General features: G+C 36.6%; 1 protein-coding gene across 8 annotated transcripts in view; it reads left to right on the forward strand.

Annotated features, from left to right (window-relative positions):
- ADGRG6 (adhesion G protein-coupled receptor G6) overlaps nt 1-19,863 on the forward strand; it is a 153,569-nt gene that overhangs the window by 72,749 nt on the left and 60,957 nt on the right. For 6 of the 8 annotated variants that reach the window (XM_027551723.1, XM_027551724.1, XM_027551721.1 and 3 more), the window contains 3 exons: nt 2,049-2,672; nt 13,213-13,281; nt 15,492-15,575. In XM_027551723.1, coding sequence (XP_027407524.1) covers nt 2,049-2,672; nt 13,213-13,281; nt 15,492-15,575 — 777 coding nt within the window. The remainder of the gene's footprint in view (nt 1-2,048; nt 2,673-13,212; nt 13,282-15,491; nt 15,576-19,863) is intronic. The other 2 variants (XM_027551729.1, XM_027551722.1) reach the window with 1 other exon arrangement.

A 19,863-nucleotide genomic window follows, 5' to 3' on the forward strand; every position in this document is an offset into this window, starting at 1 on the left:
TTTAGGCTTTCAAGATGTTGCTCTTTTAAGGAATTATCCTGGAGAACAAATATAAGAAATAAACATATACATTAACATGTAAAATGAACTTTGTGTAACTGAAGCTAATAAATGGCATAGCCTGAGGAAAGCCCCTTGAAAATGTCTAATTGAAAGAAAGAAATATACTTTTATCAGACATATTTCCTAGGTTCTGGCACAGCAGAACATTGAAATTGAACCATTCTCTCCAGAACCTTTCTGTGCTTAAGGAAGACTCAAGTTTCAAGACTATGAGATTTAGTAATAATTTTTTTTTTCCATCCTGAGCTGCCTAAGTAGGCTTTATATATCAAAAAAAGAAACAAAAAGAAAGGCAGCACTATGGAAATCCCTGACCCTTCTTATTACAATTGTGTTTTTGTTAGACATCTTTATTTACTGTCTGTGATTGACATTAGATATATATGTGGTTAACTGAAACATACATGCTTTAATTTTTCAAATAATGTTTTAAGGTTATAAAATATTATGGGAAATTTGAAAATAATTACCTCTACATCTGCCACCCAGCCATAACTACTAATAAAATGTTGATGGACATATTTCCTCCCAGCCTTTTTATTTTCACAATTCATATAGAATACTGGGTTTATACTATATCTTTTTGGGCAGGTAGTCGCCAAGTTGTGTCCGACTCTTTTGTGACTCTATGGACTGTAACCCACCAGGCTCCTCTGTTCATGGGATTTCCCAGGCAAGAATACTGGAGTGGGTTGACATTTCCTTCTGCAGGGGATCTTCTAACCCAGAGATTGAACATGCTTCCCATGCATTGGAATTCTTTACCACCCACCAGGGAAGCCCAAGTAGACCTGTATACTGCTTTATATTTAAGAAGTGAACTAAACAATCATGATTCATTAAACTCCATCATGGATTTTTGACCAGAATATTTACATTTAAAAGGATGTTTTTTTTACTATAGAGCTATTCTTGGTGTGTAATAAAAATATATTCAAACCAGCATTCATATGAAGCCAGTGTAAACAGCTACTTCTCTCTCAAGTCAGTACATAATGTTTACCAGTATCTATTGTATAAGCCCAGAGTGAAATCCATTGTATTACTTAATAATTCTATGTATGTCACAGAAGGACTAGGCTAATGCGTTTTTATTTTAATTTTATTATGCACGTAATAATAGTCATCTATATTAGTAATCAGTAATAGCTATATACAGCTTGGCACAGGTACTGCTCTAGCGCTTTGCAGGTATTACCTTATTAAATTCTCATTAACCACATATATAATTGTTGCCTTTCCCTTCATTTTATAGACATGGGGGCTAAGGCAGAATGACTTGGCCAAGGGAGATCCAATGTCTGCCCTTGAACCATTGCTCTGTATTGTCTCAGAAATTAGTTCACATGCCCAGAAGTCAAGGAAATGTATCTTTAAATGCCATTTTTATTTGTTTGTTTTTTTTACTAGACTCCTTCTACTCGATGGAATTGTCTTTGCCTTTGATCCCAAAATAGCCTGATATGGGGAAGACTAGTAAGATATGGGGTGTCCAAAGGGAAAGGGTAGCATAGGAGTGTTTGGGTAGAGTTAAAGGTGATCGTTAGTGAAAAATAGAACTATTAGCTATTGTGTTTAATGATTATTTGAAAAGAAACATAGTTTTAAAAATCATAATGTATGAACTTTCCTGAAACCAGTAGTTTGCTTAATTTTTAAAATCTCCTTCAGTTCAGGGATTTAAAAAAAGAAAAAAAAAAAAAAAACCCATATCACTTTGGAAGCTATAATTGGAAGATTTAGGTGTGAGAGCCAACTGTGACTAGAGTTAAAATGCGTGGGGTTTCTTATTGGTATTGGTATTGGCATATGGTACTGGGTTGGCAATAGAGAGCAGTGGACAGAGAAAGGGGAGAGGGTGGTGCAAACGGTGGGTAAAAGCCAATTAGTAGAGAGGGTGGAGGTTGGAGGTCTCAGACATTTTACATCTCTTTAGTCCATGTCCGAAGTTAACATGCTTTATCTGTTACTGTGTTTTGTTCTAGTTGCCGTGTCCTTAAGGAATCAAAAGGTCATTTTACCCCAGTCACTTGATTCTTACCAGGTATCTGTTGCAAAAAGTGTCTCTATTCCAGAGCTCAGAGCTTTCACACTCTGCTTTGAAGCAACCAAAATCGGCAAGGAAGACAGCGAATGGACAGCTTTCTCCTACTCAGATGCATCCTTCCCACAATTGCTCAGTTTCGGAAAGACCAAGAGTGGCTACTTTCTATCATTTTTTGGCTCAAAATGCTTACTAAACAGTGCTTTACCTGTGAAAGATAAGGAAGATATTTTCACAGAAAGCTTCGAGCAGCTCTGCATTGCTTGGAGTAGTTCTTTGGGTTCCGTTGGTGTAAATTTCAAAAGGAACTATGGAACAGTTTCATGCAATTCTTCCATGGGTAAAGTTATTCCCGGGAATGGGAAATTGTTGCTGGGCTCCAATCAACATGACATTGGCTCTCTCAAAGGGGACATTTATAACTTTCGACTTTGGAATTTTACCATCAGTTCCAAAATCCTCTCCAACCTCAGCTGCAGTGTGAAGGGGAATGTGGTGGACTGGCAAAATGACTTCTGGAATATCCCAACCCTAGCTCTGAAAGCTGAAAGCAACCTCAGCTGTGGTAAGTTTGTGGCATAGTCACTTTTTTTTTTTTTTTTCCATTGTTCTGTGAATATGTTTGTCAACAAGAAATTATATAGACAGACATCTTTGTATATGATTGCAAGCCATACATATTCAACTAAAGCTTTCGGTCTTACTATTTTTAAGTTTTTCCTATGCCATAAAATATCACACAGTTTTCCCCAAGCATAAACAACAGTTACAATTATTGTGTCTTAGATAGAAATGTTAACCCCAGGACCAGAACAAAAGAAATTAATGTTACAGTTTTTAATCACAAAGATGGTATAGTGAAAAACTGATCTTTGTCATCCTGGAATGCAGTTTCCATTACATTACTTACACAACCATCACCTTAAAGAATGGTATGTATTTAGCCAATATCAGAACGGTCCATTTTATGGAAAATCTTGATAATCAGGAATTATCAATTTTCTTTTAACTTTTTTCCCCCACTTATTTGAAAATGAGCACTTGTTGTTTGTTTCAAATACTCTTCTCTTTTTGGTTGTTCTTCTAGAGACTCTAAATGCACTATTATTGTAAGTAGCCAACTGCAAAATATTTAGAGATACAATTCCATGTTGTAAAAGTTAAATTAAGAAAGACTTCTATAAAGTACTCCCTATGTACATAAGTCAATGGAAGTCCTTATTTTACTCTAGGACTGAGTCACATATAAAAAATAGAAGTTCATTATCAATTTTCAATGTCCCAAGACTAAATCTAAAGTGTGGATAACATGTTCTTTAGTTGCAGAGTTAACTCTCAATAAAGGAGGGAAAGAAGGGGCCTAATATTCAAAGTCATCTGTAAGTGATTTTGCAGGGAATTCTATCACAACTTGATTCCCAATACTTTCAACAAAATAGGACCCACTATGAAGACCTGTGGAGAAGGCAATGGCACCCCGCTCCAGTACTCTTGCCTGGAAAATCCCATGGGCAGAGGAGCCTGGTAGGCTGCAGTCATGGGGTTGCGAAGAGTTGGACATGACTGAGTGACTTCCCTTTCACTTTTCACTTTCATGCATTGGAGAAGAAAATGGCAACCCACTCCAGTGTTCTTGCCTGGAGAATCCCAGGGACGGGGGAGCCTGGTGGGCTACCGTCTATGGGGTCGCACAGAGTCAGACACAACTGAAGCGACTTAGCAGCAGCAGCAGCAGCATGAAGACCTGAGGCCCCCTGTCCTATATCCTTGACCTATGTTTGCCCTTCCAGCCTGGGGAACTCCCGTCACCCACCTGCCTGTGTGGGCAGCCCATCTCTCGGTGTGGTCCACGGTGCTCCTGCAGATGGTGGGAGGTTGTTATGTGATGTCACTTGAGAGATGTTTCCTTGTGGGTTGTTGAAAAGAGGGTAAACCACAGCCCTGTTCCAGAAGGAGACTCTGGAACTTTGTAAGAGTTAACGGTGTGAACCAACATCCTCTCAGTCTGAGACTGGCTACAGAGGACAACCTTCAGGGACTCCTGAGAAGTCTTTCACTCAGCAGGAAATTGAGAAAAATCAAGTGTGTGGGGTGGTGAACGGTGAGGAGAGGGCAGTGGTACACTTCCTGCAGTCAAGGTGATTATCTTTAGGGCCCTGTTTTCATCATATCATTGGCCATTATTTAAAAATCATAGACTATTTAACATTTGCATTTCTATGAGTCAGTATTTGAGAATGATAACCATCAGAAGAAAATTAGGAAAAGAATTTGGCTATGTATATTAATAATTTCTAAATAGTTAGATGATGCTTTAATATGTATTGTACTCTAGGTACTGTTTTAAGCACTTTACACATTGTAACTTATTCCTGCAACACAGATCCCATGATGTGAGTTTTATGATTAACCCCATTTTGCAGATGAGTAATTGAGGTACAAAGAGGTTAAGTAACTTCTCCAAGGTCATTTAATTAAGAAGTAGCCAAGTCAGAAATTGAAGCCAAAATGTTCAGTTTTAGAACCGTGTTTCCCTAAACTGTCTTTGAGAATAAGCAGAACTAGAAGACGAGATGTACTGCTAAAGTAGGCGAGCCAATTCTTGTCCAGATGAGGGGGACAGTGGCCCAGGAGCCATCTCTGGCTACAGAAAGCACTGCTGGCCAGAACACTAGCTTTCTCAGGTATTAGCATGGTATTTGTTTTAAACAAAATTAATAAGGGTTCCCGCCCCCTCCGCCACCTTTAGTGCTTAATACCTTATTATAATAAAATATGAGGAATCTAGTATACAAAATTCCTAAACTTCTCCTAAGAAATCCTCTAGGCCAGGCATTGGCAAATGAGAAGGGCCTATGGTAGGTCACTTGTTTTGTAAATAAAGTTTTATTGGAACATAGGTTTTGTATCACCTTGGGCTGCCTCTGTGCTCCAGTGCAGAGTAGACTGATTCTGAGAGGTGACCTGGCCCACCATCCTAAAGAAAATCTGCGAACCCCTGAAACTACACCAAAAAAATCAAAGGGTCTCGTTTTCTGAAGCACACACCTTGTACAATACTGGGAAAGACCCGCTAGATCTCTTGAGCCAGAGATAACAGGCCAGTCAGTTAGAGCTCATTTAGCCCATAGACCTGAGTAGTGGCAACATTGATTTGTTTTCATTTATTTACATTTCCATGCAGTGCTTTTAAATAAGGATTGATTTTCAACTTTAAAAAACTAGATCCCACATAAAAATGAATTTTTGGATTCCCTGGTTTAAAAAAATATATGTACCTTATATGTTGGTCTGTCTGCCTGACCAACACAGCTGGAGCTAAATGGTGACGACCCCTTTGAAGGGGCTTTCCAAGTCCTCTTGGCCCTTACCACCCCCCAACCCTGTTTAGATTAGTTTCTGGCCCTGGGAGGTACTTATGTTTGGGAATCCCAATTAGGCCACTCCCTTCACTTTAAACAGGATAGGAAATCGAAGCTTAGAAAAAATAAGTGGCTGAGCCAGTTGGTAGGCTAAAATGCACATCTCCTGTCCTTTTGCCCAGGGTTTATATTTGGGAATTCTCATATTTTCTTTAACACAGTCTTTAAGACTCCCTTCCAAGCCTATGATTATTGGAAGGCATCAGGTATATGCTTGTGGAGCTTAGCCATCGGTAAATTTTCAAAATGAGTTCAAAGGAATAACACAAGCTTACAGAGTCAGTGTCTGAGTTCCTCTTCTTGACATTCCACAGTGACTCTCAGAACCCCCGTTCCGTACATTCAAATATCCTGGACTGTGTTTCAGGAGTAATAACGGGGGAGGGAGTTTCCTGCTGCTTAATCATAAGCTTTGGGAGTTGAAGAACCCAAGTCACTTATTAACTGACAGGAAATACCTGTAACAAGAGATTATATCTAAGCTTGTTACTTAAGCAAAACTTGAATAAATGAAAAAATATGTGCTCTATTAACATTTTAACCTTTCCTTTTTTCCGGAACACCATGGCTTTCTGTTTATGGTAATGGTAATTTCCCCAAACTAATGATCAGTACAGTAGCCAATGGGAAAATAGAATTTCATGCCTAACATTCCATTGGCTTGACAATATCTGTTAAATATGAACTTTCATACCAGAATCAACTTGTGACAGAAAATGAATTGATTTTTCCAAAGGTCTCTTGCTAAGTAAATTTTAATATGGAAATAAGATGATGGAAATGAACTGACTCCTTTGAAAGCATCCTGCCTTTTGTTTCAGGTATTGACTATCCTGGCAATAAAATCAACATGTTATTAATAAGTTTTTAAATAATTTCATAGTTGTACCTTTATTTCCCATGCTGTTCTAAGCACAGTTAGGGAATATATCTAATTAAGAAATTTTCAGCAGGCTTTTTTTTTTTAATTGAAATATGATGTACAGCAGGTTTTTTTTTTAAAACATGGTTAATCTTGTCAGTCCTTTTCAGAAAGAAATGCTTTAGCAACAATTCTTTTTCTTTTTATATCATCATTATTTTCTTAAGACAATTTTATTAAATAGTACTGGGTTTATAACCTCGGTGGATAGATGGTTTCCCTAATGGACTCTTTAATTATAGGCTCAACCATTTGCTTGTGTTATGATTCAGGTTTGAAAGTGAAAGTGAAAGTCATGTCCAACTCTTTGCAACCCCATGGACTATACAGTCCATGGAATTGTCCAGGCCAGAATATTGGAGTGGGTAGCCTTTCCTTCCTCCAGGGGATCTTCCCAACCCAGGGATCAAACCCTGGTCTCCGGAATTATGGGCGGATTCTTTACCAGCTGAACCACAAGGGAAGCCCAAGAATACTGGTGTGGGTAGCCTATCCCTTCTCCAGTGGATCTTCCTGACCTAGGAATCAAACCAGGGTCTCCTGCATTGCAGACAGGATTCTTTACTAATTGAGCTATCAGAGAAGCCCATGATTCAGTTTTAGGTGGCTAACGTCCATCAATTTTCACAAAGAACAGACTGTGCCTTCTATACCAGTTTTATTTATTTTACTGATGACTGGACTTTCCTGAGGAGTGGTAGTGTATAACTCAATGAATAGTTTAAGTTCAAACAAATTACATTTATTTAACAAGCATTTATTAATCACTTCCATTTATTAACCACTGTGAATGTAGAGATAAGATATAATTCACAACTGAGCGACTGATCTGATCTGATCTGATCCAACTTTGATGTTTTTCTTTTCTAGACATTTTTGGATTTGGATGGACTTTTGTTTTCCTCTCTGAAATTTTACACTTAATTACTAAGACTTCATCAGCTCTTGGATTCCTATCCTTTCATTTTCGATTGTTACAATTCTTTCCCTCAGAGCCATAAAACTCTGATTTCACATTTGGCTCCTTCCCTTCATTCCTAACAAATTATTGAGTGTAGTATTTTTAGGCGACTGAATTTTTTTTTTTTAAATAACAAAGATGAAATCACTTATTTTTACAAAGGACTTTATCCTTTGAAGATGCCCAAATTCTTTATGAGCATAAACAGCATCCAAAAATAATTTTAAATACATTTATGAAAAATTTGAATTCAATTTAGTAACAATTACAAAGAGGAAATTGAAAGGAATTAATATTTGTCTTACTAGTGCAACTCACATGAGAGTTTTAGCTTTGTCAACTATTGTTTGGATTGTCATTAAGTAGGGTGTGAGATGAAGTGATGGAACCAGATGCCATGATCTTAGTTTTCTGAATGTTGAGCTTTAAGCTAACTTTTCCCTCTCCTCTTTCACTTTCATCAAAAGGCTTTTGAGTTTCTCTTCACTTTCTGCCATAAGGGTGGTGTCATCTGCATATCTGAGGTTATTGATTTTTCTCCTGGCAATCTTGATTTCAGCTTGTGCTTCTTCCATCCCAGCATTTCTCATGATGTATTCTGCATATAAGTTAAATAAGCATGGTGACAATATACAGCCTTGATGTACTCCTTTTCCTATTTGGAACCAGTCTGTTGTTCCAGGTCCAGTTCTAACTGTTGCTTCCTGACCTGCATACAGACTTCTCAAGAGGCAGGTCAGGTGGTCTGGTATTCCCATCTCTTTCAGAATTTTCCATAGTTTATTGTGATCCACACAGTCAAAGGCTTTGGCATAGTCAATAAAGCAGAAATAGATGTTTTTCTGGAACTTTCTTGCTTTTTCGATGATCCAGAGGATGTTGGCAGTTTGATCTCTGGTTCCTCTGCCTTTTCTAAAACCAGTTTGAACATCTGGAGGTTCATGAAATAGATGGGAAAACAGTGGAAACAGTGTCAGACTTTATTTTGGGGGGCTCCAAAATCACTGCAGATGGTGATTGCAGCCATGAAATTAAAAGACGCTTACTCCTTGAAAGGAAAGTTATGACCAACCTAGACAGCATATTAAAAAGCAGAGATACTACTTTGCCAACAAAGGTCCATCTAGTCAAGGCTGTGGTTTTTCCAGTGGTCATGTATGGATGTGAGAGTTGGACTGTAAAGAAAGCTGAGCACCGAAAAATTGATGCTTTTGAACTGTGGTCCTGGAGAAGACTCTTGCGAGTCCCTTGGACTGCAAGGAGACCCAACCAGTCCATCCTAAAGGAGACCAGTCCTGGGTGTTCATTGGAAGGACTGATACTAAAGCTGAAACTCCAATACTTTGGCCACCTCATGCGAAGAGTTGACTCATTGGAAAAGACCCTGATGCTGGGAGGGGTTGGGGGCAGGAGGAGAAAGGGACGACAGAGGATGAGATGGCTGGATGGCATCACCGACTTGATGCACATGAGTTTGGGTGAACTCTGGGAGTTGGTGATGGACAGGGAGGCCTGGCGTGCTGCAATTCATGGGTCGCAAAGAGTCGGACACGACTGAGCGACTAAACTGAACTGAACTGAGGGTGTGAGATGAGTGGTTAGCTACGTCAGTCTTTTTTTACTACAACTTGTACAAATATTGACTCCTCTCTGAAGCAAGATTTTGGAAGAACAAAATACAGAGAAGAAAGATTAACAGCTTTATAGCTTTTCGTCAACTGCCCTTTTTCAGAGACTACATTTTTAAAGGAAATTTGGCTTTAATTTTTGCGGCTAATATTAAGTAAATACCTTTAAATCCCTTTGTAGTATCCACAAATACGAGAGGCTATAAATAGGTCATATTCTGAAAGCAATTTCTTAATGATAAATATATCCAGGAGAAAGAATTGTCTCTTCTTCCTTAACAGTCTTCTGGTTTGTAAATCTCTCCACCTAGAAAAATTGATTGGAAAAATGACTTTTCTATGTGGATATGCCAGAAACTGAACCGACTGCAAATGAAAAGTTTGTGCACATTTTTTAATATTTTAAGTATTTGTTCATGTAATTTGGTGTATTTGTAATGTAAGATTTCATTTATCAATATTCTAGACCTTTCTAATTAAATCTGTCACTTGGATTTGAACCATTTTCACTGAAACAAACTTCAAATGTAATTTCTGTTGCTATACTGAATCATCCTAAAATAGTGTTTATAAAGTATATATAAAGCATTGTAAATTTGCTAAACTAAAAGTACCCAGGAACGAACAACTGATAATACTCAGAAGCAAATGTTACAATTTTCCATGACAAGTATGTCACAAATGAAATTTAGACTTGCTACCATACAATCAAACTGATGAAATGTTAAAGAAAATTGTTAAGTATCTTACTCTAAATCCTAAGTCTTCTGATTTTCTTTCCTTAGTTCCACCTCTCAGCTCTTTGATACCCTGCGGTGGATGTGTAGTTAGCCTGAAAGCTTCTTTCCCACAATGTTGTTCCCTTATCTCCCTTTGTCTTCCAGAGATACTCTATCAGTGCCAGAAGTGGCCTTAGGAGCCTGTGTCTGCCAACATTGTGTGTAATTTGAGCAGCACAGGAACTCCGTCCAAGGGTCTCCTCTCTTGCATGTTATGTTGGCTGAGATTTCCTCAGTCATTTTAAGTTTTAAGAGCTTTTTAGTGTTCAAAAGTTCCTTACTAAAATGTAAATACCTAAAGGAGAAGTAAGGTCCTGCAAGAAGGGGGCATCAGTTCAGTGTGATGGACAGAAATAACGGGCAGAAAACATTCAAGATCGAATTCTAGGCTGGCTTCAGCTTCTACCTCTCACATACTCTTTCTCCATAGTACACTTGCTATTACGTTTTTAATCTTTAGCACCGCCCCCTACCCACCCGATCTCTGCTTCCTTTCGTAGCCAGGCTTCCTCTTTTTTGCATTCACTTCTCACACATTGGACATCTAGAATTCATTGTTCCCACGCTACTGAAGGGAATTTCTGTAGAGCTGTTAGCAAAATTCCAAAGTGAAGGGTCTTCTCAGTCTTTATCATTGTGGACCTTACTGTATACTCGATGTGGCCACGCCAGCCATGAAACTTTCTTAACTTGAATTCTGTAAAATCATTGACAAGAGCTATTTTTGCCTTCTCAAATCTATAGCTCTTTCTCTTTTTTTTTTTTTTAAATCTGATACTTAAATATAGGAAATCTGTGGTTCCATTAAATCTACACCCTAGCTCACATGATCTCAAACACATCTATAGCTTCTGTGGAGTACTTCCTTGCTAGATCTCTTACAAAAACATGTACACCTGCTCATGTACCAGATGACATGTGGTACCTCAGTTCCTATTACTGGACTTACTTTTAGCCCACACCACCTGAGTTTGCTTTTCTTCCAGTATTTACTGTCTGAGACCATTATGTACCAATTTCTCAAGTTGAAAATTAGAAAAATTTTCTTCTGTTCTTCCTATTCTTTCTCCATTCTTCAATTAGTCACTAAATAAATCCTGTCTATTCCATCTTCAAGTCTTGTATCCATCTCTTTCTGTCCATCCTCAGTGGACGCGTGATATGAAGCCTGAATTATTAGTCTTATTCAGGCTTCTTGTATCTCCTCTCTTTTAGTTAGTTTTGGAGCTTCAAAGGATATTGTTTTAGATTTAAATCTAATTTTCTCACCAAGTTCCTTTTTGTTTGTTTCCGTTTCCTTTAAGAAAGAGTTCAAAATGTTTACAGTCATTCATAATGCATTCAGTAATTTATTCAGTAAACTTTGAGGACCCAGCTACTATGTGTGAGGGATACACCACTGGAAGAAAGACACAAAGTCCCAGAATTCATAGTGCCTGCATTCTACAAGGCCCTGTACAGCTGTCTGTTGCCTCTATATCTGATCATTCCTACCAATTTTCTACAAATGTCCTACTCCAGAAATGCCATGCCGTTTGGGTTCACAGATGGTTTGACTACATTCTTGGTGTGCATGTGTGCGTGCTTAAGTTGCTTCAGTCGCATCCGACTCTTTGTGACCCTATGGACTGCCAGGCTCCTCTGTCCGTGAGATTCTCTAGGCAAGAATACTGGAGTGGGTTGCCATGCACTCCTTCAGCGCATCTTCCCAACCCAGGGATTGAACCCACATCTCTTACATCTCCTGCACTGGCAGGTGGGTTCTCTACCACTAGCGCCACCTGGGAAGTCTTTTTCTTGGAATTTGTCTCTGTAATTCAGTCTGCCAGTAATAACCATCTCTAGTCTCTTATCCTCTGATCAGTATAGTGACTCCTCATATTTCCAGTTAATCTTTGTAAAGGATTTTTTATTCACCCTTCTCACCAAACTGCTGGTCACATGCTCCTTTGGACCACTATGCATCTATATTTCTCTGTGAAAACTGTGAAGCCACCTCCCATTCATGTCTCTCTGAGAGCAGAGACATAGTTTTAAAGCATTCTTCTGGCCTCCCTGTCTCTCATACTGTTAATGGCGAATGAATGTTTATTGAATGAACATGTAAAGGTCTATAATAAAATCTTCTTGTCAGCTAACATCACAGACCAGAGGCCCAAGGGTTGGGTCTTTCTAAAATAAAATGATTTCTTTTGGGCCAGTTCCTTGAGGCAATTAAGAATGAAGAAACTATGCTCCTGAGATGCTGCTAAATTGTTGGGGTGCTTTCTGCTCATGCACACCGTTAGTCTAATTAGACATCTTTTGTTGGCTCATGTACCTGCTCTGTCTTCATGTACTATTGCCACAGGAAGTTTGGAAAATGTTCAAATATTAGAATATAGTTACTATGATAGAAATGTTCTTTAAAAATTCAATATACGTGTGTACGTACATATATGTGCATTTTCTTGTTGTTCAGTTGCTCAGTCATATCTGACTTTTTGCAACCCTATGGACTGCAGCATCCAGACTTCCTGTCCTTCACTATCTCCCGGAGTTTGCTCATGCTCATGCCCTTTGAGTCCGTGATGCCATCCAACCATCTCATCCTTCTTCTCCTCCTTCTCTTCCTGCCCTCAGTCTTTCCCAGAATCAGGGTCTTTTCCAATAAGTCGGCTCTTCACATTAGGTGGCCAAAGATTTATGTGTATGTATATGTTTGTATTTATTCTTCTATCCTTAATCATAGTAAAATATGCTTTTTGATAAGTTTATCCCATCTTCCTCAGCCTCAACCTGTTGATAAAAGCCTGTTAATAGCCAGAGAGAGATTTAGTGCAACAGAGAAAATCCACTATTCCTACTAGAAAATCAGCTCAAAATTTGTTTCCTGCTGAGGATGAGTCAGGCAAAGCTTGAAATAAAAAGGCACAGAGACCAAACTGAAGTCACGGAAATTTATTTCTGGAATTGCAGCTAGTATGTGCTAGGACCTGTGAACCAAAAATATGTATTTTATGAGCATTAATAATATCCATGTTCACTTTTGGAAACTTATCTTTCATGTTCTTATTGTTTCATTTGTATGAATTTCCACCAAAGCTTTATAATTTGTTTTGTGAAAAGGTCCTAAACTCTTTATGTACAGTTTAAGGGGTAGCTGCACTTCTTTTCCTTTCATGTGTGGTTAGGGTCAGTAGATTGAGTTAAAGATTTTGAGAGAAATTTCAGTAGCTTGATTTTACATTTGTGGAAATTAAGACACAGAGACTTTCTTGATGTTAAAATATTACTGGTGGACTCTTCCAGGGCTGCTCCTTTCACACCAACCAAATGATTAATGAAATTTTTTTCTGGATAATATCACTAAATCATAAGTCATATTTGTGCAATCTTTCTGTGTTGATCAAGGTTCCTACCTGATTCCACTCCCAGCAGCAGAGCTAGCCAGCTGTGCAGATTTGGGGACCCTCTGCCAAGGTAGGGAGTCAACATCGTCCTCTGGAGTGTCTGTTTCTTACTTGCTGTTTTGGAAAATGTAGTTGTCATTGTTTTGAATTTTATCTTCATTTTCACTGGAGAGGCCAGAAACCAGCAAACCAGAAGAATTTCTGGATGTGTTTTAGTTGTGTGGGTGCACAGTGTAGAGAAAGAATGCATTCACACACTGGATGACCACATTTCCATAAAGCACTGAGTTTTTAAAATGTGAATAATTATATGCTATTAGGAAGGGTTGACTTCATTTTTTTCCCTCTATTTCCTCTCAAAAATATTGTCCAGTATAAATATAGCCATACGATATTTTGAAAAAGTATTCATGTCTAAAAAACAAGAGGAAAAATTAAGTTGAATAGTCAATTAAGTTTAAGACAAGGCCATGAGGCAATTTATGATGTGCAATGTAACTTAAATATTAAGATAAAAATAGTTATCTTATTACTCATATGAATGTAATTTTATTAATTATTACAGTGCATAATGACTATACTATGATCAGTATTATAATTATATATTATGTATTGAATAGTTGCATGCTGAATAATCCATAGTTGCATAAATTTTAAAATATTTTGCTTTAATTTTATCATTGCTTCTTCTGATTATCCATGACCCATTTCCATCCATTTATTCTGTTATATACTTCTTTTTGAAGTAGCATTTCTATATGCCACATTAAGAATCATGACCATGTCTTTTGTAAAGTTGGATCTTTTATTAAGAAGGTCATAGGATTAAAGTGACGGGTTAGAAGTGAGACTAAGTGAATAGAAACCTAAGCTCTCTTTTAAAGTTCCAGTGTGGAAGTAGGGTAGGCAGGGAGAAAGGGTGCAACTCATTATTATTTTTTTTTCTGAGACATTATCTCTTGATATTATTGTTGATGACTACCTTAAGATAATAAAGCCATTAAGTAGTTTCTTTTGATGAACTCAGTGTGGTTTTAAAATAGTTAAATGAAATTTTAAAAAGCCTTAATTTTGCTTAGTTCAAGCCGTGAAGGTTTTTTTTAATTTAATTTTTTTTTAAATCTGAGACTTAGATGTATTTTGCATTACATAAATATAACTGATTGTTCACAATTTAAAAATATAAAAGATTTCAAAAAGAATCCTCATTCTTAAGTGTTGTATATTATTTTTGAATGAAAAAGTTATTTTAGTTAAGAATAGACATTTTGAATAAGAAATTCAATATTTTCTAAAGATCCTTTGGAAGGTAATTCTTTTTATAATTAGTGAAATGTTTTAAATTTAGGTAATTTTTTTCTAATTAAAAGATGCAATCCAGGGATCAAACTTAGGTCTCCCCTGTTGCAGGTGGATGGATTCTTTACCATCTGAATCACCAAGGAAGCCCATTTAAAAGAAATATGTAACAAATAGTTATTGTACATAGAAATGTACATCTTATACAAATATACTCCTAAGATAAACTCAAAGGAAAATTATATGTATAGTTATTTTACTACTTACATTGTTCCTCCAGAATCCCTTAGAAAGATATTATCAAAACATTACATAGGGTTTAATATTTGAGTTTTAGTAGAATCAGAAACATAGCTTTGACATACTGCTTTGAAAAATCCCTCCTGTAAGGCTTGCCCTTATGAAATCCATTTTGTCCATCATTGTTTAGTAAAGTTATTGGAATCTTTAAATGATTGATGTCATCCATTTCATTCTCTTTTTTTCCTTCACATTTATCTTCTCTAGGAGAAGTATATTTTCTTCTGAAATTTTATTTTGCTACTCTCAGTGTATCAGAAAGACTGACTTAGTTTAGATAATTTTCAAGCTGACAGGTGGTGCTCAGACTTCCTTCTCTAGCCTTTCTTGTTAGAGACTTAGGAGACTGAGTTCTAGGAAGGTTTATTCATTTACTGTGTGATCATCAGCCTCTTGATAGCAAACTTAGGTCTAGAATCGAATGTTCTTTCTCCATTCTCTTTGTGCCAGTTCCAGACTCTTGTACAAGATGGCACCAAAGACCATGGGAACAGATTCTTAATGTGCTATAGAAGGCATTGCTTCATTTTATACATTATAACCTTGAAACTTGTGTTTAGTGGCAAGAAATGGTTTCTGTTCCTCCTCTGTATATTTTCATGCATCAATTATAGATTGCTTATCCATATTAACTTTCATGTGCTTTTTGCAAAATTACATCTTTCTCATCTTTATTACCAGCTACTGTAAACCCTCCTAGTACTACATCACCCACTGTCACCACTAACATGCCTGTTACTAACAGAACCGATAAACAAAGGAATGGTAAGAAATCGTTACCTTTTATATTTGTAGTATGTCTGACTTGATGAACACCTGTATTCCAAAGATGGAAATATCTAATGTTCCAACAAAGTGTCTGTTGTTAAAATCAATTGGTACATTTGTACATCTGCAAGACTAGTAAAATAAATATCATTTGATTGCCTGGAGTTCCCCAAATAACCAATGGAATGAGTACACATCTAGTATCACATCTCTGAATTTTAGCTAAAATTTCTTTCAAAGGAAGCTTTCAGGGAAAGACATTAGTTAAATGGAATGAGTTTGCATTATACTAGAGATCCAAGAAGAAAGTATTTATGGAGTTCTGCCAGGTTATTCTCTAAAGAAACCTGTTTTAAAGAATTTTGTAATCTCAAAAAACTACATAATTTTAGTAATTTAATTTCTCACTGAGGCCAACGTTATGTTCAAACATTTGTGACATTTAGATCATTTTTATACAGTAATACTTTGCTCTTTGTTTTTATTTATTGAGGAATAATGGCTACCTCCAGTATTCTCACCTGGAGAATTCCATGGACAGAGGCGCTTACTGGGCTACAGTCCATGGACTCGCAGTCAGACACAGCTGAGCAACTAACACACACACACCATAGTTAGAATGTGATTGGATATTAACTAAATCATAAATCAATTTTTGACTGACAAAACTTCAAGTAACTGCCAATACTTCCTGTTTTTTCCTTGTGCAAATACATTTCTGTTTATATTATTTATAATTTGCAAAGTTACATAAGATAAGAAATGAACCGGGGAAATGTCAGATTGATTATTTAATCTGCTACCTATATTGACTACATACATAGCTTTTTGGTAATTCAGAGTAAGTGGTTTCAGTTTCTTCTGAAAAAGCGAAATTCCAATCAGGTGACCACATCATTGCCTCAAACACAAGTAATATTCTCAAATATGAGGTATTAGAAACAAAGGCATTTGCTCAACCTCAGTCATTTAACTTGCAAGGCCAAGACATCTGTGATGTATCACCAGGGACCAAACCCAGAGAAGAGGAACTGGCATAGTTTCCTTTTTTCCTTTTTTCTTCTGGCTTTGGGGGTTACACCAACTTCCTCTGTAAGGACATTTAAATTGAAAGTATGGAATATTTTACATGAAACGTAGATATAAATTTCATTAGGGTTATAAAGACATCGATTCAGGGAAGTGTTTATGGTTATTCTGGTAGTTAGGCCAAGGAGATTTATGATGGAGCAAAAATTCCAGCAACCCCCAAGAAAGCAAAAGCAGCTGAAATTTCCAGTGCATATTTCACATGGACTCTAGCCAGTAGATGGGAATATTATAATTCTAACTAAGTATTTCACTCTTTGTATGAACATACAAAGAGCCTCTGTGGCATTCGCCCTCCAGGACTGGCACATCCTCTACTGCCCAAGAACGTTTACATGATGCTTCAGAGTCCTCGACTTGGTGGAGTGGAGCTGTATTCACTCAATCATGTCATTTCTGACATTCTTGAAGAGAGCCTTGTTCAGTCCATCTCTCTCTGCGTCATAGCCTTCATGGGCGTATCAACAAAAAAAGCAAATGTTAGAATCAGTTCAAATGGTTTGATTTGGCCACTTTAAAGAAAGAAAACTCGAATTCAGATCATTCTTGATAAAAATGTAATCTGAGCACTTAAAAATATTTGAAAGCCCTCATGTTGTAGAAATAGTCTCAAATTCTGTACTCAAATTTATGCAGCATCTCAATTTTACCACATCCTTGAACCGTCTCTACTATTTATAATAGGTTTTTTCCCCCCAAAATTGACTCACTTTTTTACTTAAACATTTATATTTATATGGGAAAATATCACAGTTGTAAACTGAAACTAGTACTGCTTGTCTTAAAATAGAAATGTAAAGTGAAAATAAATATAATGAAAACAACGCTACTGAATTCTCTCTATATCCAATTGCCTTCTCACATCTCAGCACTTGAAGCCTTCATTATTTTTTTAAAAAGGGAGGGTTACAAGACCCACTGTAATTAAGTTTTTTGTCTTTGGTGTAGTTAAATTTGAAATAATTGAAAAGAGAATTACTTGTTTACCTTGTGAATAAATGGGATTTAATGTCCTATTCTAGACTATCTGAGATCATTCACATGCTATCAGCAATTTCAAATACACTTTTCTTGGGAAACTGATGTAGTAAACATTCTCAGGCCTCAGATCTGATATGTTAGAGAATGCTGTTTTGTTCACTGTAAGAAAGATACACAGCTATCAGATCTGTTATCTACCTTATCCAGTCTTATAAACTCTGCACTATCAAAGAAATCTACTATCAAAGAAATCTAATTCATTAGTCATGATATGCTGGTGTGGTGAGGGAAGAGGGATTTAAATTGTTTGGCAATCAGATGTATTTTTTGAGTACATCAAGAGAATTTGTTTTCATGGCTTTAGTGAAATGTCCCTATTCCCTTGCATAAAGTTATTTTTGTTATTTTTCAATAGGATTTTAATCTGATAGTTCAGATTATATACTAAGAAAATCTTATCTTTTAAGCTACTTTTCACAAACATATTTCTATATGAGGAACAACTTAGGTATTCCCACAAATAACCTTTGTGCCTTTTCTACTGCATTCCCAAGAAAAGCTCTTGGACTTATTATTATTTCCATTCCAAATCATATGTTCTATGCTTGAAGCATCACTGTACTGCTGCTGAATATTAAACTTTTGTGAGGTTAGCACAAGCAATCAAAGTAAGAAACTGACTTTGTTAGTCCTTATTATTCTTCTAAAAATCTACAAGTGCAAATTGTATCACTGCTTCTAGTTTCTCACATACATTTGACTACTCAAAAAAATTCACTCTAAGGGTATTCATGTGGACCCAACAATCAATCTAGCTTTATATGCCAAATAACTTAAAGAAATTGTATGTGTGATGAGCAGTACTCTAGTCATATGATAAATGCCACTGTCTACTATAATTGCCTCTGCACCAGTCAAAGCAGTCATCTTGAATGTAAAATAGCATTTAATTTCTACTTTAAAATCTATCTTTTCAAATGTGTATTTTAAAACCCACCTTTTCAAACCTACTTCATTCCCTTGAATGGAGAATAGTCTCATTTCTAAATGTTCCAAGAAATTCTGAGAAGAGTGTTAAGAAAATTAAAAAAGGAAAAGATCTACAGCCAGGCATATGTTTTGATACCAGATCTGTTATGGCAAGTAATGGTTTCTGCTTTGAAGTTTTGTGGGGCTGGAAGAGTCATCTAATTGGAAAAAAGTGTCATGCATTCTTTAGACTGGGATGTCAATTATTAGGACAATACATACAGCTTTTGAAGTCTCTGGAACAGATGAAGATTTGTGAATAGCTTTCTTATTGAGAAACCATAGGATTTGTAGGAGAAGGTGACTTGATTACCAGAATGACCTGGAAAAGTCTGCATCAGTGTCTCAACTGTGCATTTTCTGCAGTGGCAATGCTTAAGCCACTTATTTTGCTGCAGTCCAAAACCTTTCTCACCAGACCTTCAGTGGATATTTTATCTTGCTTTGACAATTCATTCTTGGGCATTTCTTCGGATTACTTGTTGACTACATTATCCAAAAATTTTAAATAAGTATAACAAGTAGACAGCATTGAATAATTTTTGCTGAATATATAAATATCTCATTCTGAGGCTTCTGAAGCAAGACTATATGAAAAAAGATCCATAGCATGGGTGAATCTCCAGCACTTAGGAGTAGGTGGTTTGGTATAGTCATAGATTTTATTTGCCATAAACAACATAACACTGGGAAGAGTCCTATAGGGATTTAGACTGACTCTGATATGGAATGTCTTTCTCATTTATAAAAACAGTGAATTAGAAAAAGAAGTGAGAAATATTTTAAATTAAAACAATCTTAAATGTTTGGATGCTTCTGTAAAATTTCAGAAATGTGAGTGATTAAAATACTCATTTTTAATATTTTGCAGGATTCTCCTGAGAGGGCAAGACTGCAATTCCTAACACAGACACACGCTTTAGGTCTCCATCTAGTGGTAGCTTGTCAGTTTTAATACTTAACTGGCATCAGGGAACATGCACAGAATACCCCTTGATTCCTAACATTGGTGTAGAATCTTGGACTTCTGGAACTTAAATTCCTTCTGAGTCATTCAGAATGTCCACGATTTGATATGATAAGGTCTACAGTGTAAATTTGTTTGTTTATTTGTTTGCCTGACTTATTATCATTTATTTTACATACACTCCTGTAATTTTTCATTCAGAATATTTTTAAAGGAAGA

Source organism: Bos indicus x Bos taurus, chromosome 9 (genome assembly GCF_003369695.1).
Source record: "Bos indicus x Bos taurus breed Angus x Brahman F1 hybrid chromosome 9, Bos_hybrid_MaternalHap_v2.0, whole genome shotgun sequence".
Lineage (NCBI taxonomy): Eukaryota > Metazoa > Chordata > Mammalia > Artiodactyla > Bovidae > Bos > Bos indicus x Bos taurus.